This window comes from Somniosus microcephalus, chromosome 24, assembly GCF_052327205.1.
Source record: "Somniosus microcephalus isolate GS21.2 chromosome 24, FLI_Smic_1.0, whole genome shotgun sequence".
Lineage (NCBI taxonomy): Eukaryota > Metazoa > Chordata > Chondrichthyes > Squaliformes > Somniosidae > Somniosus > Somniosus microcephalus.
Window position 1 is genome coordinate 190291 of NC_141010.1, and position 17887 is coordinate 208177.

Sequence of the window (17887 nt, forward strand, 5' to 3'; positions counted from 1 at the left end):
GAAGATTTGTGTAAAAAAGGGAAGATATAGACATACAAAAAGAGAGAGAAGTAAATGACGCACGCAGCAGTCACCCAATGTGATTATTTATTCAGTGTGGTTACTTTCCAAAGAAATTGTATTTCTTTTGTAAACACACCCGAATACAGACGCTGCTCAGGGATAACACTCCAAGAGTTAAGATAACACACAGCACTAAAACATGGCATCAGAAGCTCAGTTTGAGCCATCCTCGCCCGACATCCACTTTCCAACAGGCATCACTGAATAATGATCAGGACCAAGAGCCGAGGATGATTTCCCCCACTTCTGTAAACCAAGGTACTGAGGCCAACGATATCTTCCCACCACCATAGTGACCTCGCTTACAGAGGGGGGTGTCACAATGTCATCACATTGATTGATGTGCTCTTGAATTAAGCCGTGGCTCAGTGGGTAGCACTCTTGAGTCAGAAGGTTGTGGGTTCAAGTCCCACTCCAGAGACTCGAGCACAAAAATCTAAGCAGCCACTCCCAGTGCAGTGCTGAGGGAGTGCTGCACTGTCGGAGGTGCCGTCTTTCGGATGAGATGTTAAACCGAGGCCCCGTCTGCTCGCTCAGGTGGATGTAAAAGATCCCATGGCACTATTTCGAAGATGAGCAGGGGAGTTCTCCCCGGTGTCCTGGCCAATATTTATCCCTCAGCCAACAGCATTAAAAAAAATGATCTGGTCATTTTCACATTGCTGTTGGTGGGAGCTTGCTGTGCACAAATTGGCTGCTGCATTACGACAGTGATTACTGTTCAAAAGTACTTCGCCGCTCAGGCAGCATCTGTGGAGAGAGACACAGAGTTAACGTTTCAGGTTGCATGACCTTCATCAGAACCCGGTCTTCGACCTGAAACGTTAACTCTGTTTCTCGCTCCACAGATGCTGCCTGACCTGCTGAGTGTTTGTAGCATTTTCTGTAGCAACCGCAGTATTTTGCTTTTGGCAAAAGTACTTAATTGGCTTGAAAGGTACAATATATAAATACAAGTTATTTCTTTTTTTCTTCTTATTAAACCAGGCATATTTAATGAATGGGCACCAACAAAGAAAGAAAAAGTTAAGACAGGAAAGAACTTTTCAACCTTAGGCGGTGATGGTGGGAAGACCTCATAGGTGTGTCTATAAGTTGTTAAATAATCCACGATAGGGAAATTTGGATCAGTTCAAGTAGGACACTCTGTGCACGGGTTCAAATTGGCTAAAGACAAATTCAGATGGATATCAGCAAGTACTTCACATTAAAAAGTGCTCAATATGTAGAATGGAGGTATCAGCAGGGCTGTGAATAATCCTGGAACCAGTTAAGGGGCAATTGCATGTTGTGGTCCAGAGGTGTGTAGGGTATCTCTGATGGATGAACTAGGATGGGGTCAAAAGGCCTTCCTCATCTCTGTCCTGTGAGGATGATAAACTTCCTGTGTGATATTCTTAATTAATCACATCAAACTATCCAGTGTTCTACTATCAGCTCCAGTGATAGATGTAAGGCAGTGTTACACAGTTTAAAATACCTTCCCTTCAGACACAGCCTAAATTTGGCAGAACAAAAATCTATAATTGTACTTCTATAGTTCAAGGGGACAAGAGTTCAATTACTTCACAAGTTCACCATTATCCTACTGAAATCCTTCAAACCCCACAAATTGTGTATAAACTTATCCTGGTTAAAATGACGTCTCCTCAATTCTAACATTTCTCAGTCTTTCTGCTGTGATGTTAAACATGTGCCTGCTCAGGTGGACGGAAAAGATCCCCTGGCACTATTTTGAAAAGCAGGGGACTTATCCCCGGTGTTCTGGCCAATATTTATCCCTCAATCAACATCACTAAAATAAAACCAGATTACCCAATCATCATCTCATTGCTGTTTGTGGGATCATGCTGTGGGCAAATAGGTTGCCCCGCTCCCTGCATTACAACAGTGACTACACTTCATTGGCTGTAAAGCACTTTGGGACATTCTGCCGTCATGAACGGCGCTGTAGATATAAAAGTCCTTTCTTTCTTCCTCCCTTCCTGAGGAAAAATAGATTCATTAGATGTTTTTTCACAAGCGCAACCGGTTATTCGGTCCGGCAATGAAACGCAATTCTAAATAAATAAATTCCACACTATTCTCCCACATTATTTCCCATCATTTAGTTTATTGACAATCTGTCATGTAAGAATCATGCCAAAAATACATTTTTTCCTAAAAATTGCAAGCATGGTAATGAAGAATTCAGAAATGCCAAGACATGCTTCATCTGATTCACAGATATCCAGTATTTTATGCATTATATATCTTTGATACCTTTTTATATTTTTCCCTTCTTAATTTCCAAACCAACCAAATTCTAGCAATAACTCCTTTTTTAACCAAACTGGAAGTGGTGTGGTCATTAATGCAGAATGTCACACAAATCAATGGCAATTTCTCAGCCTAGGCAATCTAAGACAGATAGAGGTCATTCCCTTTGTTGCGGGAATCCCACTGGCTGCAAGCTGCTATGTGGGGGAAGAGGGGTGGGGAGGGGAGGGTGCTGAGACAGAAGCCCATCCCTGCTGCCGGGGAAGGTCCAGAGTACTTCCCAGGAAAATAACTTTTTTTTTATTTTTTAAAATCCCCTCCCCTCAAGATTTATTTGACTGACAAACCAGCAAGTGTTGATGGAAAGGCAGCTTCATGATTGCGCCCCCTTGCACTTAGCCTCATCTTAAATGAGCTACCCAGGAGACCAAAGCAAAGTTCAGATGCTTCCTTTTTGCAGGGACTTGGGTAACTCAGTATCATCTTTAACGAAAGCTCTAAGGCGAACGTGATCAGCACAACTTTTTTTTTTTTTTAAAAAGCAACACAATTTTTCTACCAATTAATTAGCGATAACAACTGCGCCTTTCAAATTAAATAGCGTGTTAAGACTAAGCCGTTAATGTACTGATTGCATGGAATGTTGAAAGAAAGTCATTAATATTGGCACGCAGTGTCTACACATTTGTGCTTATGTACATATCTTCTGTGGTCCGCTAGCTTAGGTGCCTGAACTTTACCAGCATATCTGTTAACCAGTTTTGTAAAGCCTAGGCCATTTCACGAGAAGTCAATTGTTCTTGCCTTTTTCTAGAGCTGAAAATACGAAGTCCCCCTCCCCGTGACCCAATCCCTACAAAGTATGTCTGGACTATTGGTGTTCAGACGAGATTAGAGGCTGGTACTTGATTTAAGGTGGTTTGAATTTTAGGCAATGCAATATTCTATTCAGCAAAGCACAGTCGTTTCATATTTATTTTATTGTAAACTGTCAAAATGCACCAGTTTCCACCTTAATATGCTAAGGGGGATTTACAATGCTTTCAGAGTATGCTGGGCAGTTTTCTGTAGAACAGAACAACAGAGAGCTGCTAGACCCAGCTTTGGATGGTGCAATACAGGGTCCGCGCTGAGGGATTTAATCAATTCCTTCAACGTCATGTCAACTACCAAAAATAGGAATGGATCAATTAATTTGTACAACTGCAGTCAAAGCAGCCAACTTTCAAGTTAGCGACTTGTCGACGCCTTTTAAAGAAATATATTGGGAGTACCACGGAGGGCAGCTGGTGCATTGCTGGTACCTGAACTTCTAAATGGGCATTTACACCGGCACAGTTAGCTGGGTACAACTCTCTTCATGTCACTCAATGAGAGAAAGAGAGAGAGAGATCCCAGACTGGTTCCCAATGGGCACTCACTACCCAGACAGTGGAGGGAGTTACTTGGAGAAAGCTCTCCATTGTCGCCATAACTTGACTCTAAAGAAGTGGCCAAAGGTTGTTCGTGAAACTCTTGCTGCGCCATGCTGGTTCAAACTGGATTCAGTCTCTCCAAAGCCCTATATATATATTGGAAGTAAACACAGTAATGACTTTGAAGAGCGGCATACATTAATCCCAGTAAAAGTCACTTTTCTCTTTCCATTTCTCCTCCACTTGAACATTGTTGCTAACTTGAGCCCCTCTCAGTTTTATTTCAATGGCATCAATGCTTCAAAATCTGCCCCCTTCAAAATAGGACCAGAGCAAACCAGTCAGGTTGAGTTCGCAGCGGTCACTAGTGGGAAGCTCTGGCATAGTTTTGAAATGAATGGCAGATGTTGGCTGCACAGCCACAAGTTGGGTCAGTGTACTTGCAAAAGCATAGACAGGGTTAAATATACTCCTTCCTGCACAGGTTTTATTGGAATACCAATCTTGTAAACACAAATGTTAAATCAATTGGGTGTAACATTGTTTTTTTCTTTAAAAAAAAAGGCCCACTTGCCAACCTTTCACATTGAAATCAATTCCCAGCTCACTTCCCTCCTCTCTCCAACTTTAAAACTCACCACGTACAATCAACATGTCTACCTGTGTGGCAATATCTCACCATTCTGGCATGTGACTGAGGGTAGGTATTAGCTGTTACCACAAAGACGGATATCCTAGTACAGTTGGGTTAGGGGGGGGGGGGGGGGGTGAGAAAGGGGAGCAGGCAGCATTTGTCTGCCTCTCCAATTCCACTGAGCGGCTTCATTTCTGATGCCAGTCCCGGAGTCTGTAGTACCCCCTGCCATTTGAGGAAAAGGATGGTATGGGAGACTTTTTGCTCCAAACCGCTCCCCCACCCCCCAAAAATGACGAGGGGAAAACTATAGGAGACAATGCATTGCGTTTCCTGCTTTTACGAGAATTGCGTACAAGTTTTACTGAATTACTTGACTGCAATACTTCTCCCATGGACAAATATCGTTCCCGTGCTCGCTCACTAGGCTAACATATTAAGAATGGCCACTGGAATGAGGTAATTAAAGAGGTGTGTGCACGTGTGTGTAGCTGAAGAACAGAACAGAATTTTGCCGAACTCTCCCTCCTGCCGATTGTATTTTGGCCCTGCAGTACTTTTAGCTATTTCAGCAATTTACAAGGAGAAAAAAAAAATGCTCTAGCATAAGGCGTCTCTCTGACTGAAAGAGGCTTAACCTGAGATTGTCCAGCTTAATCATCAGGTACAGTAACTCAGAGCCAAGAGTTTCAAATTAAGGATCTGCAAGGAGTAGGGTTATTTAAAAAGGGGGAGGGAGGGACAATGCAGAGCAGTGAGCGGCTTTGAAGAATGACTACCTTTCCTTCTCCAAGATACTTAAGCCAAAGAAAATTTTGACTGTATTCCATTAATACTAAGATCACAGAAATGGAAAAAGCTATGTTATGTAATCGGAACCACAATTTAATACATTATTTTTTACCTAATTTTTTTTTGTTGTCAAATTACTGTTGGGATTCATACTGTAATTTCTTTTATTTATAATATATATAATCAAAGCATAAGCAGGTGTCGATCTGGGCTCCGTTACACCGCTTCCACGTAGTTAGCTGGGAGCATGCCGGTGTCACCCGTTCTCTCCACGGTGCCGTACATCCATCCTTCGTCGATCTGTTGTACATCAATGATTAAGTCGCCATCTTGGAATGAGATCTCATCATCATCAGCTGCTGAGTAGTCGTACACAGCTCTAAATCGCTTCTACAAAACAACAAGACAGAGCAAGATTACCAAGGGGTCTCTTAGCTCCCCCATTTCCCACCCTTCCGGTATGATTCCATGAGCGCAGTTAACCTTCTGGTCCCTCACTAAAATGACCATTCTTCATGTGACAGCCTGGAGTGGGCAGTACCCTCGCCTCTCGAGTCAGAAGGCTGTGGGTTCAAGTCCCACTCCAGGGACTGGAGCGCATAATCCAGGTGAACACGCCCAGTGCAGTACTGAGGGAGCGCTGCACGGTCAGAGGTGCCGTCTCTCGGGTGAGATGTTAAACTGAGGCGCCGTCTGCCCTCTCAGGTGGACGGTAAAGATCCCACGGCCACTCTTTTGAAGAAGAGCAAGAGGAGTTTCTCCCGGGGTCCTGGGCCAATATTTATCCCTCAACCAACATCACTAATTATCTGGTCATTTATCTCACTGCTGTTTGCGGGATCTTGTTGTGAGAAAATTGGCTGCCGCGCTTCCTACAACAGTGACTACACTTCAAAAGTGTTACATTGGCTGTGCAGAGTTTTGGGGCCACCTGAAGTCATGCAAGGCGCTACAGAAATGCAAGTTTGTTCTCACTTTCTTTTCTTACATTAGCTTCCCACAGCGGTACTGAAAGACCGTTTAGACGGGCAAAAGAAGTTCAGAACTTACCCCGGTTGTGGGAGGCGGGGCACATGGTGCGGCGGGAGGCGGAGTGCAGGCTTGGGATGGCGGCTCCAGCTGCGAAGGTGCCTGTGGCTGGTAGCCTGAAGAAGAGTGAAGAGAATTAAAAAGGCAAGTTGGGAACGACTCTCATCATTGTAGCAAAAACTTCAAAATCAAAATATTTACATAGAAACATAGAAGATAGGAGCAGGAGTAGGCCATTTGGCCCCTCGAGCCTGCTCTGCCATTCAATGAGATCATGGCTGATCATCCAAATTCAGTACCTTGTCCCTGCCTTCTCCCCATATCCCTTGATCCCTTTAGCCTTAAGAAATATATCCAACTCCTTCTTGAATATATTTAATGAATTGGCCTCCACTGCCTTCTGTGGTGGAGAATGCCACAGGTTCACCACTCTCTGGGTGAAGAAATTCCTCCTCATCTCTGTCCTAAATGGCTTACCCCTTATCCTTAGACTGTGACCCCTGGTTCTGGACTCCCCGACCATCGGGAACATCCTTCCTGCATCTAGTCTGTCTAGTCCTGTTAGAATTTTATAAGTTTCAATGAGATCCCCTCTCATTCTTCTAAACTCCAGCGAATACAAGCCCAATCGACCCAATCTCTCCTCATATGTCATTCCTGCCATCCCAGGTATCAGCCTGGAGAATCTTTGCTGCACTCCCTCCATGGCAAGAACATCCTTCCTCAGATAAGGTGACCAAAACTGCACACAATACTCAAGGTGTGGTCTCACCAAGGCCCTGTACAGCTGCAGCAAGACATCCTTGTTCCTGTACTCAACGTGCATTGTCTCTAAATTTTAACGGGGAGATTGTTCATGGAAAAAAAAGTATTCCACAAACTTTTGTTTCCCCTGTTGTTTGGAAGAATTGTTCTTGCATCACAGTTAAGTGACCAGATGATGCACCTTTAGTTCATTGGATTTTATGTTTGCAAGCAGGGAAAAAAAACCAAAATCAACAAACATTTTTTCGCGAAGGTCCCTTTTATCATGTCTGCTTCCCTTGAATGGAAGTGGAGACATTGGCAGCTGCATTTCAACTAAACTGCAGAACGACGCCCGCCTGCCCACCTACCTACCCACCCGCCCCTTCCCCCAGCCCGCCACAGCGGCCAATGCAGGAAATGAGAAGATTAGAGTCAATTAACACCAGTCACACCCAGAACACCGAGCAAATACAACGGGGAAAACAGCTTGGGAAAGAAAAGCAATGGGAATGGTGGAGAATTGCAAAGTCTGGGGAGGGGAGTTGTGCAAATTTCAGTAGTTGGGGGTGGGAGTAGAAATCAAAGAAATGTAGAGTCATGAATCCTAGTTGTTTTCAATAGTTTAGGGGCACACACGGTACAGCAAAGAGCACAGCTCGCCTGTTATCGAGCTGCACACAGATAGTCCTGGAGAGCCAGCAAGTCACGGTCAAGCTGTTGGGGGCTGTGGGAGGCGGGAGTAAAATGAAGTAGCAGAGCTAGAATTTCACTTTGAAAAGTTAGCAAATCTTTTTCCGTGTGTTTTTAAACTACAGGAAACTCTCGATTTACCAGCACCTAAATAACCGGAAATCTCTGTTAGCCGGCAAAATTCAGGAGTAGGTTCAGGTAAGTTTTACTTCATATTAGTGGCAATTCCTGGATCTGTGGCTGTGTAACTGGGGCTCCTACACTTGTTGCTAAGCAACAGGGATGCTTGGTCTGTGGCCGGAGTTCCTGCACATGTTGCTAAGCAACAGAAAGCCTGAATTTGTTGCTGTGTACGGAGCTCTCGTACCTTTTAACTATACCGCTCTGTAATCCGGACTTTTTGATAAACCGGCACTTCCTGTATGTGCATCGTAACTACGACTCACCACAGTTGTACAGCATCAGTTCCCAGGAGCTGCCAAGCTGTAATAATCAGCCAGCTTGGCCAGACACTAGACAATTGTTGCTCCATTTAGTTAGTTATTTCTTTTTCTTTATTAAAGAACTTTAGGAAAGATGTCAAGACCTTGGATGTCAAGGAAGGTACAGAGGAGATTTATTAGAATGGTGCCAGGGATGAGGGACTTCAGTTACGTGGAGAGACTGGAGAAGCTGGGGTTATTCTCCTTAGAGCCAAGAAGGAGAAGGGGAGATTTGATAGCGGTGTTCAAAAATCATGAAGGGTTTTAACAGAGCAGATAGGGAGAAACAAATTCCACAGGCAGAAGGGTCGGTAACCAGAGGACACATATAATGTAATTGGCAAAAGAGCCAGAGGGGATGTGAAGAAATCATTTTTACGCAGCGAGTTGTTGTGATCTGGAATGCGCTGCCTGAAAGGGCGGCGGAAGCAGATTCAATAGTAACTTTCAAAAGAGAATTGGATAAACACTTGAAGGGGCAAAATTTGCAGGGCTGTGGGGAAAGAGCGGGGGAGTGGGACTAATTGGACAGCTCTTTCAAAGAGCCAGCACAGGCACGGGTACGTTGGGCTGAAATGGTCTCTTTCTGTGCTGTAAGATTCTATGATTCTATGAAAAGTGAATATCCTCTAAACCACATTAAGGCATTTGTCTAACATGGTCCTAATTCCACACTTTTGGTCTCCATCTTCTTCTACCAGGTTGTCCCCATTCCCTGAACACATTGACCCATTTTGAGGCAGGGTCAAACAAGAGTGCTTGCACCACAACCTGTCCAGATAACCATTGCCATACGTGAGCCAAGACAGCAAGTATCAGCAGGCTAATGCTGGGATACCAAAGCCCACCCTCCTGAACCCCCCCCCCCCCGCCACAGTCAACAAGGTGCAGGAATCACGTCAGTGGAAACGTTGACCGGTTTTCCCCCACCTCAACTAAGTGTGTGCCGAGACCAATTGTAGCACGACCCCCCCTCCCCCGCCACCAGGCTAACTCAGCACAGACCAGGGATCGAGCCAAGGACTTTGCTGATGCCGCACTGTGGGCAAACACACTGACTCGCTGGGGCAGCCTATGTTCATCTAACTTTGCCCGAGGTTCGGTAGGTGTTGCCCAATTTCCAGGGCAGCTTGAGGTCTCCGCTCTCACCAGGCAGAGTGAAAGTTGCCACTGCTCAAAGAGAGCTTCAGTCGATCGCACTTACTGAAGTCTGCACCAGTAAAACAAATAGAAAACAGATCCCCCTGTTCGTTTTGAAATTTTTTATTTAATACTTTAAACAATGATCGATTAAGTCTGATTCCTGCCACTGGACTTGGGACACCTAGAGTAGGAGTATGCAAGCTTTTTATTTGCATTGCCAGTTACGTGTGTGCATACCTTGGAGCTATGGGGACTGCCTATAAATGTTAATCCCTGTTCCCATTCATTTTCAGCTCTCTCAAGTTGCTTATACTAACTGATCTTAGTGTTCTGATTAGGATTGATCCACCAATTAAGTAAAAGAGCCCCAGCCTGCTTGAAGAACACCACCACCTGCAAGTTCCCCTCCAAGTCACACAGCATCCGGACTTGGAAATATAATCAGCCGATCCTTCATCGTCGCTGGGTCAAAATCCTGGAACTCCCTCCCTAACAGCACTGTGGGAGTACTTTCACCACACGGACTGCAGTGGTTCAAGGCGGCGGCTCACCACCACCTTCTCAAGGGGCAATTAGGGATGGGCAATAAATGCTAGCATTGCCAGCGATGCCCACATCCCAAGAGTGAATTTTTAAAAAAGACTGAACAGACTGGGGCTCTTATCTCTAGAAAAGAAAAGGCTGAGGGGTGACCTGATAGAGGACTTTAATATTATGAAAGGGTTTGATAGGGTAAACAGAGAGAAGATGTTTCCACTTGTGGGGTGGGGGGGGGGTGGTGGCGGAGTTCAAAACTAGGTGTCATAAATATAAGCTAGTCACCAATAGGGAATTCAGGAGAAACTTCTTTACCCTAAGAGTGGTTAGAATGTGTAGAGGCAAATAGCACAGCTGCATTTAAGGAGAAGCTACGTAAGTACGAGGGAGAAAGGAATGGAAGGTTATGCTGATAGCGTTAGATGAAGTAGGGTGGGAGGTGGCTCGTGTGGCGCACAGACACTGGCATGGACCAGTTGGGCCGAATGGCCTGTTTCTGGCTGTAAATTCTATGTAATTCTATATAACATTGCTAAAAAATGTCTTTTACAAACTTCCAGACCCATAAAATTCAAACATGACTAGACAGTAAGTAGTATAAGCACAAATAGGACTGAGGAAAGCTAAAAAAAAAACTGAGGTATTCAGCCCTGGTGACTTAAGAGGGGACCCCAATGAGGTATATAATGTAGTAAGGAGTATGGGAAAGGTACATTTGGAGCACTATTTCAAGTTTATACTATGTCAATCGGACAAGGGTACAAATTGGTGAAAGGCAAATGTAGGACTGACGAAAGGGAAGATCTTCAAACAAACAGAGTGGTCAATGCATGGACCTCTGCATCGGGTATTGAGGCAAAAACCTGGAGCCAGCGAAGAAACCGCTGGAGGTTTTACTGACTGGAGGGTGGGGGTGGGGCAGCTGGTGATGGTACAGGTTGAGTGTCCCGAATCCAGCAACCTCAGGACCGAGGCCGAGCCGGTTTTCGTGTTTTTCTGGACTTCGGAACATGTTTCTGATGTCCGAAGTCCGGAAACGCCCGAGCCCAGGTTGTGATATTTCTGGTTTTTGGTAAGCCTCCCTCAGGGTGTCCGGATTCCGGAACATTTTACAGATTCCGGACAACCCTGCCACCAATTGTCCTGGAGTCCGGAACTCCGGATTTGGGAGGCTCAACCTGTACTTGGAAGTGAAGATTCACCGACTGGCCTTCCTCACCCATATCTAGTTTGCGATGGTGCGTGTGTGGACCCTCACCTCGAGGCATCTCCTGCTGAGGCCTGGGCTGCGGGGTGTCATGAGAGTTCCTTCGTTCACCACCTGCCACAGAAGTTCCTTTGCTTTTCTCAAACTCTTGATGATATTTAATCTGATGAAAGATCGCAAAAAAATATATTTACATGTTAAAAACAAAATCGCGATGACAGCTCATCTGTCTGGCAATGAAACAGTCACTTCATCAACCTGCTTTAAATGCTGTGCCTTTCCCGATTAACCCTCGTGGTGGCCTCCACTCGTGTGTCATGGGAACAGAGTGTCCGTTAATGGTAACAGATGGGTGCCATGCAACGTTCCCAGATTTTATTTTGGGGGCGCAGCCACAGCCCATTCACAGTTTCGCGCAGGCGTGAAACTTAACATCGGAAAAGCCGGACCCCAGGCTGCGAGGGACCGGCAGAGAGCTGTGCGGCTTAGAGGGAACGTTGGTGCCAAGTAACCATCAGGAAATACTGAACAGGCTGGGGCTCTTTTCTTAAAGGCTGAGGGGTGACCTGACAGAAGTTTTTAAGATTATGAAAGGGTTCGATTGGGTAGAGGTAGAGAAAATGTTTCCACTTGTGGGGGGGGGGGGGGGGGGGACCAAAACAAGGGGGCCATAAATATAAGATAGTCACTAATAAATCCAATAAGGAGTTTTTGTTTTAACCCAGAGAGTGGTGAAAATATGGAACTCGCTACCACGGAGTAGTTGAAGTGAATAGCACAGATGCATTTAAGGGGAAGTTAGTACACGAGGGAGAGAGGAATAGCAGGATATGCTGATGGGGTGAGAAGAGGAGGAGTAGGAGGAGGCTCGTGTGGAGCATAAATACCGGCATGGACCAATTGGGCCGAATGGTCTGTTTCTGAGCTGTAAATTCTATGTAAACATGCCTTTCTGCTTCCAATAGCCATTATAAATGTAGAACTCGGGAGGGTTAAAGACAGAAATCTCACTCCCCTCCCCCCCCCCCCCTTTAATGTGCTTTTCCACCATTCCACAAGGTGGTGCTCAAACATGGAATAAATTAACAGTACATGCCTGAGGCCAAACTCTCAGGACGTCAACAGTTTCCACAGCAACACTTCAAAGGCAAACACGCACACACCCTTACAATTAACTGCAGTGTGTGTATAACCTGGCATCAAGGTGCATGCTCAGACACTGCAATGCTGCACACAGGTTGGTCTTTCATTCTCTCAACTGCATGCACAGCGAGTGTGCATTACCGACACCCCGTGCTACATGCTAGGTGGTGGCATTTGTATATGGGCTGGCTGGGTGGTTATGCAGCTCCTACTGTATCCCCACCAAGTTTTAGGTTATAGTTTGGTAACAAAAGACCAAGGGGTCGATTTTCCTGGAGCCGTCAGGCAGGGTTTCAGGCATGTGGGGGGGGGGGGGAAATCCTGAATTTAGAGGTCCCGACACCATCCCGCCCCACGCAAGTTACAGGGGCGGCGGGTACCCGCCCCGCACTGGGACCCGCCAAAACCAGGCGGGAAGGGATTAGTGACAATTAACTGCCTGTTAACAGGTAGTTTTTAGCCTAATCCCTATTTTGAGGGGTTTCGTGTGGGATTCCCGATGGCTCCAAACCATGCCAGGTTAGAGCAGGCGGGCCGTCGGGTTGAAGGAGTTGGAGGGGTCGCGATGTCGGTGCTCAGGTGAGTGATGGGTGCATGAGTGCAAAGGTAAGTGTGTTTGGTGTGTCTAAAGTGTGTAAAGAACTTTTACTTACCTTAACAGCCTTTCTTCCTGTAGGCGTCGGGAGCCCATCACTCAGCCGGCACTTAAAGCTGAACGGCTGCGATGTGAAAAGTGACAGCCTTCAGCTTGGAGTGCTGCTGAGAGTTCTAACGGAGTCTGTGCAGAAGGGCTCATGTTAGAACTCAGACTGTCAGTGTTTCGCAGCTTCAAACAGCTGTGAAACACTGATACTTCATCGGTCAAGACGAAATTGCAGTCTGTGACATCACCTGTTGCCGGGTTGCCCTTAATTGGCCTGCTGAGCCCGCTGGGCGGGCTCAACAAGGTCAATCAAGGGAAAATCGCGCGGATTGGCCGGACGTCGAAGTAGGCGGGTCTAAAACCCGAAAGTTGTAGTCCCGCCTTCTTCCCGACAGCTTCAGGAAAATCGACCCCCAAGTATTTGTAGAGTTGAATGTGATAGGTCTTGTGATGTTATCAGTTAACATAGGAACAGGAGAATGTTCCGCCATTCAATTAGATCGTGGCTGATCTGTACCTTAACTCTATCTACCCGCCTTGGTTCCTTAACCCTTAATACCCATGCCGAACAAAACCCTATCAATCTCAGTTTTGAAGTTTTCCATTGACCCCCAGCCTCAACAGCTTTTGGGGGGGGGGGGGGGGGGGAGTGTTCCAGATTTCCGCTACCCTTTGTGTGAAGAAGTGCTTCCTGACACTGAACGGCCTGGCTCTGAATTTAAGGTTATGCTCCTCTTGTTCTAGGCTCCCACCACCAGAGGACACAGTTTCCCTCTATCAACCCTATCAAATCCTTTAATCATCTTAAACACTTCAATTAGATCACCCCTTAATCTTCTATACTCAAGGGAATACAAGCCCAGTCTATGCTATTTGTCCTTAACCCTTTGAGCCCTTGTATCATTCTGGTGACTCTGTGCTGCACCCTCGCCAAGGCCTTCCTGAGGTGCGGTGCCCAGGACTGAGCGCAGTTACTCCAGATGGGGGCTAACCAGAGCTCTGTACAGCTGTAACATAACCTCCACCCCTTTGTATTCCAGCCCTCTCGATATAAAGGCCAACATTCTTCTGAAATAAATGATCGATTAGTAACTATTCCATACAGGTTTGCATAGAAAACAGCCCCATTTCTGAGCTGATTTCACATCATAACAGAAAGTTATTATTATTAAAATGGCATCCAGGGGGTCAAAAGTTGAAGAAAGAGGAATTGAGGTGTTCAAACCTTTTAAAGCCAGACAGGCCAAATCCCATAATGGATGAAAGAATCAATAGTGGTCATCTTGGATTGGATTTCTCCAGCGCAGATGTTGGGAGAACTGACCTATTCGTCAGGAGGTCAGCAGTGGTCAAGACTTGAATGCACCCAACAGAGAACATAGTCGGTGGCTTGCTGGATGAAGCGCTTTGTGAAAGTTTATTACACCCCCCCCCCCCCCCCGATGAGTACGACACTGGAGGGCCGCCATTCTTCCCCTCCCTCCATATCCAGTGTAAATTCAAAAAGCATCTTCTAAAAAGTGAGCTATTCTGTATTTTGCCAATAAAAAGCGAAGCTGAAACGAGGTGAAGTGGCCATTTCGCTTTTTCAGTAAGTGTTATTTACAACATTCCGTGCGTGGATTTTAGTACAAAGTGCTCCATCAAAACACATGTGCACACCACACAACACCTCGAAAGGGTCAGAAGTCAAAAAACGCGTACGGCTAAATCTTTGGCCGAGACTTTAGCTCTGCCACGTGGAAATTGAAATTGCGGAGTTGCATCCAAAATGCTGACACTTCAACCTAGAAAAAAAAACAACAAGCAGAAAGCATTTCAGTCTTTACCGAGCTAATCGAAGCAGCGCCATTGGTCATCGATTGGCCAACCTGCGCTCTGTTCACGACCCCTGACAGCTCGTCGCCAGTCCCTGCTACGCAGCCATCGGTAACTCGATGTCAAAGCTGACCGACGTTATAAGTTACCAGGAAGACCTGGTTAATACATTTTAAAGAAATGGTCTCCAGCTGGTTTAACCTCAGGGTGCAGCTGGGTTCACAGGATACAGGACTTGGGAACCATGGAGAGAGCACTAGTCTCGCAACATATAACAACTTGCATTTATATAGTGGCTTTAACCTAGTAAAACGTCCCAAGGTGCTCCACAGAAACATTGGCCCAGAAATTCGGGTCTCCACGGGTGAGTACACGGGGTACTCGCCCGTAAGCCCAATGGAAGTGCCGGTTTCCTGCATGCACTGCGCATGCATGGGAAACCGGCACTTCCATTCCCCTGAAAGAAGGGGTTCAGAAGTCGAACGCGTGCGCAGGAGAGGCAGCGCGTGCGCATCGAACTTACGTTTTTTTTGCAAGTTTTCCCGGGAGGGTAAGTCTCCAGAAGTTAGACATGTAAAAAGCAGTTGCAAGGCCTGCTTTTTACAAGGTAAGTGGTGAATTAATTAAAATTAAAACATTTTATCCCCACAGGTTTATTATTTTTAAATACTTTAAAGAAAGTTTATTTTTAGCCCCGTTAGAAAATGTAATTAATTTTTTCAAAAATTTAAATTGTTAAAAAGTTATTTCATGTAATTTATAGTTTATTTTAAAAATGTGATTTAAAAATTTTTTTATTTGATTTAGTGATGTTTTGGGGCTTATGGTATTTATAGGTTTGACAGGTCTTCCTGTCAAAGTTATGAATGAAGCATTCCCTGCTACCATTGGCTCTCCATGGCCCACGTGATCCCAGGAGACGCATCGAACTAACTGCGCCCCTGGGATACACAAGCACTGCGTGCCGGCAGTTGGAGGAGGCCCAGGATCGGAATTCCACGGGGGCCCACAGCTCAACGGCCGGCGCGCAAGGTAAGTGCAGGTCGGAGGCTTGCACCCGCGGGAAGCCTCCGACCCAAATTTCTGGGCCATTATCAAACAAAATTTGACACCGAGCCACATAAGGAGATATTAGGACAGGTGACCAAAAGCTTGGTCAAAGAGGTAGGTTTTAAGGAGCGTCTTAAAGGAGACGAGAGAGGTAGAGAGACGGAGAGGTTTAAGGAGGGAATTCCAAAGCTTAGGGTCTAGGCAGCAGAAGGCACGACTGCCAACGGTGGAGCAACAAATCAGGGATGCACAAGAGGCCAGAATTGGAGGAGCGCAGAGATCTCGGAGGGTTGTAGAGCTGGAGGAGGTTACAGAGATAGGGAGGGGCAAGGCCATGGAGGGATTTTAAAACAAGGATGAGAATTTTTAAATCAAGGCATTGCTGGACCGGGAACCAATGTAGGTCAGTGAGCACAGCGGTGAGAGTTTGGATACGAACAGGATAAAAGCAGCCAGACTTTCACCCAACAGAGGCAGGTAATTGTGCCAGGTAGGTGTCAGCTGTGGCTCAGTGGGTAGCACTCTCGCCTCTTGAGGCAGGTCATGGATTCAAGCCCCACTCGAGACTTGAGCACATAATCCATGCAGACACTCCCAGTGCTAGTACTGAGGGAAGTGCCGTCTTTTGGAAGAGATGTTAATCAGAGACCTCGTCTGCCCGCTCAGGTGGACATAAAAGATCTGACGGCAATATTGGAAGAGCAGAGGAGTTCGCCATGTATCCTGGCCAATATTGATCCCTCAGCCAACACCCAAAACAGATTATTTAGTCTTTGATTTAATTGCTGTTTGTGGGAGCTTGCTGTGAGCAAATTAGCTGCCGCGTTTCCTACATTACAACAGTGACTACACTTCAAAAAGTACTTCATTGGCTGTAAAGCGCTTTGGGATGTCCCGAGGTCGTGAAAGGCGCTGTGTAAATACAGAGTCAGGGAAAGATCTTTCTTTATAATTATCCTCTTCCCCCACACACACCCCAACCCAAAAAAAGCCAACACAGTTGTATTCAGGCTGTACAAAATTATGAAACTACAATTGCCCTCACCACGTGACTCTCACGGCACAGTATGATGCCAGTCTTTGCAACAACAAAAAACCTCTCACTTGTCGATTCAGTTCATTGTAGGAGGGAGGGCGAGGGGAGAAGTTCAGTTTTAAGCCAAATTAGTCGGTCAGTAGTCCGAATGACTGGGCTTAGTTGGTGGCAGCAGTTACCCATGGTTACACACAGAAATAGCATCCCCCCTCTAAACTTAAAAAGGGAAAAGTTAATGTTTCATAGGAACAGGAGGAGGCCATTCAGCCCCTCGAACCTGTTCCGCCATTCAATTAAACCATGGCTGATCTGTATCTTAACTCCATCTACCCGTCTTGGTCCTATATCCCGCAAGACCCTTGCCCAACACAAACCTATCCAAGCTCAGTTTTGAAATTTTCAGTTGACCCCCAGCCGCAACAGCTTTTTAGGGGAGTGTGTTCCAGATTTCCCCTACCCTTCGTGTGAAGAAGTGCTTCTTGACATCACCCCTGAACGGCCTGGCTCTAATTTTAAGGTCATGCCCCCTTGTTTTGGACTCCCCCCACCAGAGGAAATAGTTTCTCTCTCTCGACCCCATCAACTCCTTCAAATCATCTTAAACACCTCAATTAGATCACCCTTAATCTTCTATACTCGAGGGAATACAAGCCCAGTCTCTGCAACCTGTCCTCTTAATTTAACCCTTTTAGCCCCATTTCAAATCATTTCATTTTGTACGTCAGGCAATGTGCAGTCACATTGAAGGCTGTGCTATTGGACCCAGCTACACAGAGCGCTGGTTCCACATGTCTTGCACTCCTCTAATGATCCCTTTATCCATATTTCCCATTAGAAGCCAGCGTGCCTATAGAGACTGGCACCGGATGACAATGTAAGAGGCGCGCGAAGTGAGGCCACTAACCCAAGCCAGAAAGAAAGTCTTGCATTTACATAGCGCCTTTCACGACCACCAGATGTCTCAAAGCGCTTTACAGCCAATGAAGTACTTTTGTAGGAAACGCGGCAGCCAATTTGCGCACAGCAAGGTCCCACAAACAGCAATGTGATAATATCCGGAAAATCTGTTTTTGTTATGTTGGTTGAGGGATAAATATTGGCCAGGGCACCGGGGATAACTCCCCTACTCTTCTTCAAAATAGTGCCATGGGATCTTTTACGTCCACCTGAGAGAGCAGACGGGGCCTCATCCGAAAGAC

At 45.9% G+C, this 17887-nt stretch overlaps 1 protein-coding gene across 3 annotated transcripts in view; it reads right to left on the reverse strand.

Annotated features, from left to right (window-relative positions):
• Positions 1-2156: 2156 nt before the first annotated feature.
• Positions 2157-17887, reverse strand: part of LOC147100932 (uncharacterized) — a 94167-nt gene continuing 78436 nt past the window's right edge. For all 3 annotated transcript variants that reach the window (XM_085966028.1, XM_085966029.1, XM_085966030.1), the window contains 3 exons: positions 11050-11161; positions 6214-6308; positions 2157-5553 (listed from right to left, as the gene is read on the reverse strand). In XM_085966028.1, coding sequence (XP_085822154.1) covers positions 5380-5553; positions 6214-6308; positions 11050-11161 — 381 coding nt within the window. In that variant the 3' untranslated portion in view covers positions 2157-5379. The remainder of the gene's footprint in view (positions 5554-6213; positions 6309-11049; positions 11162-17887) is intronic.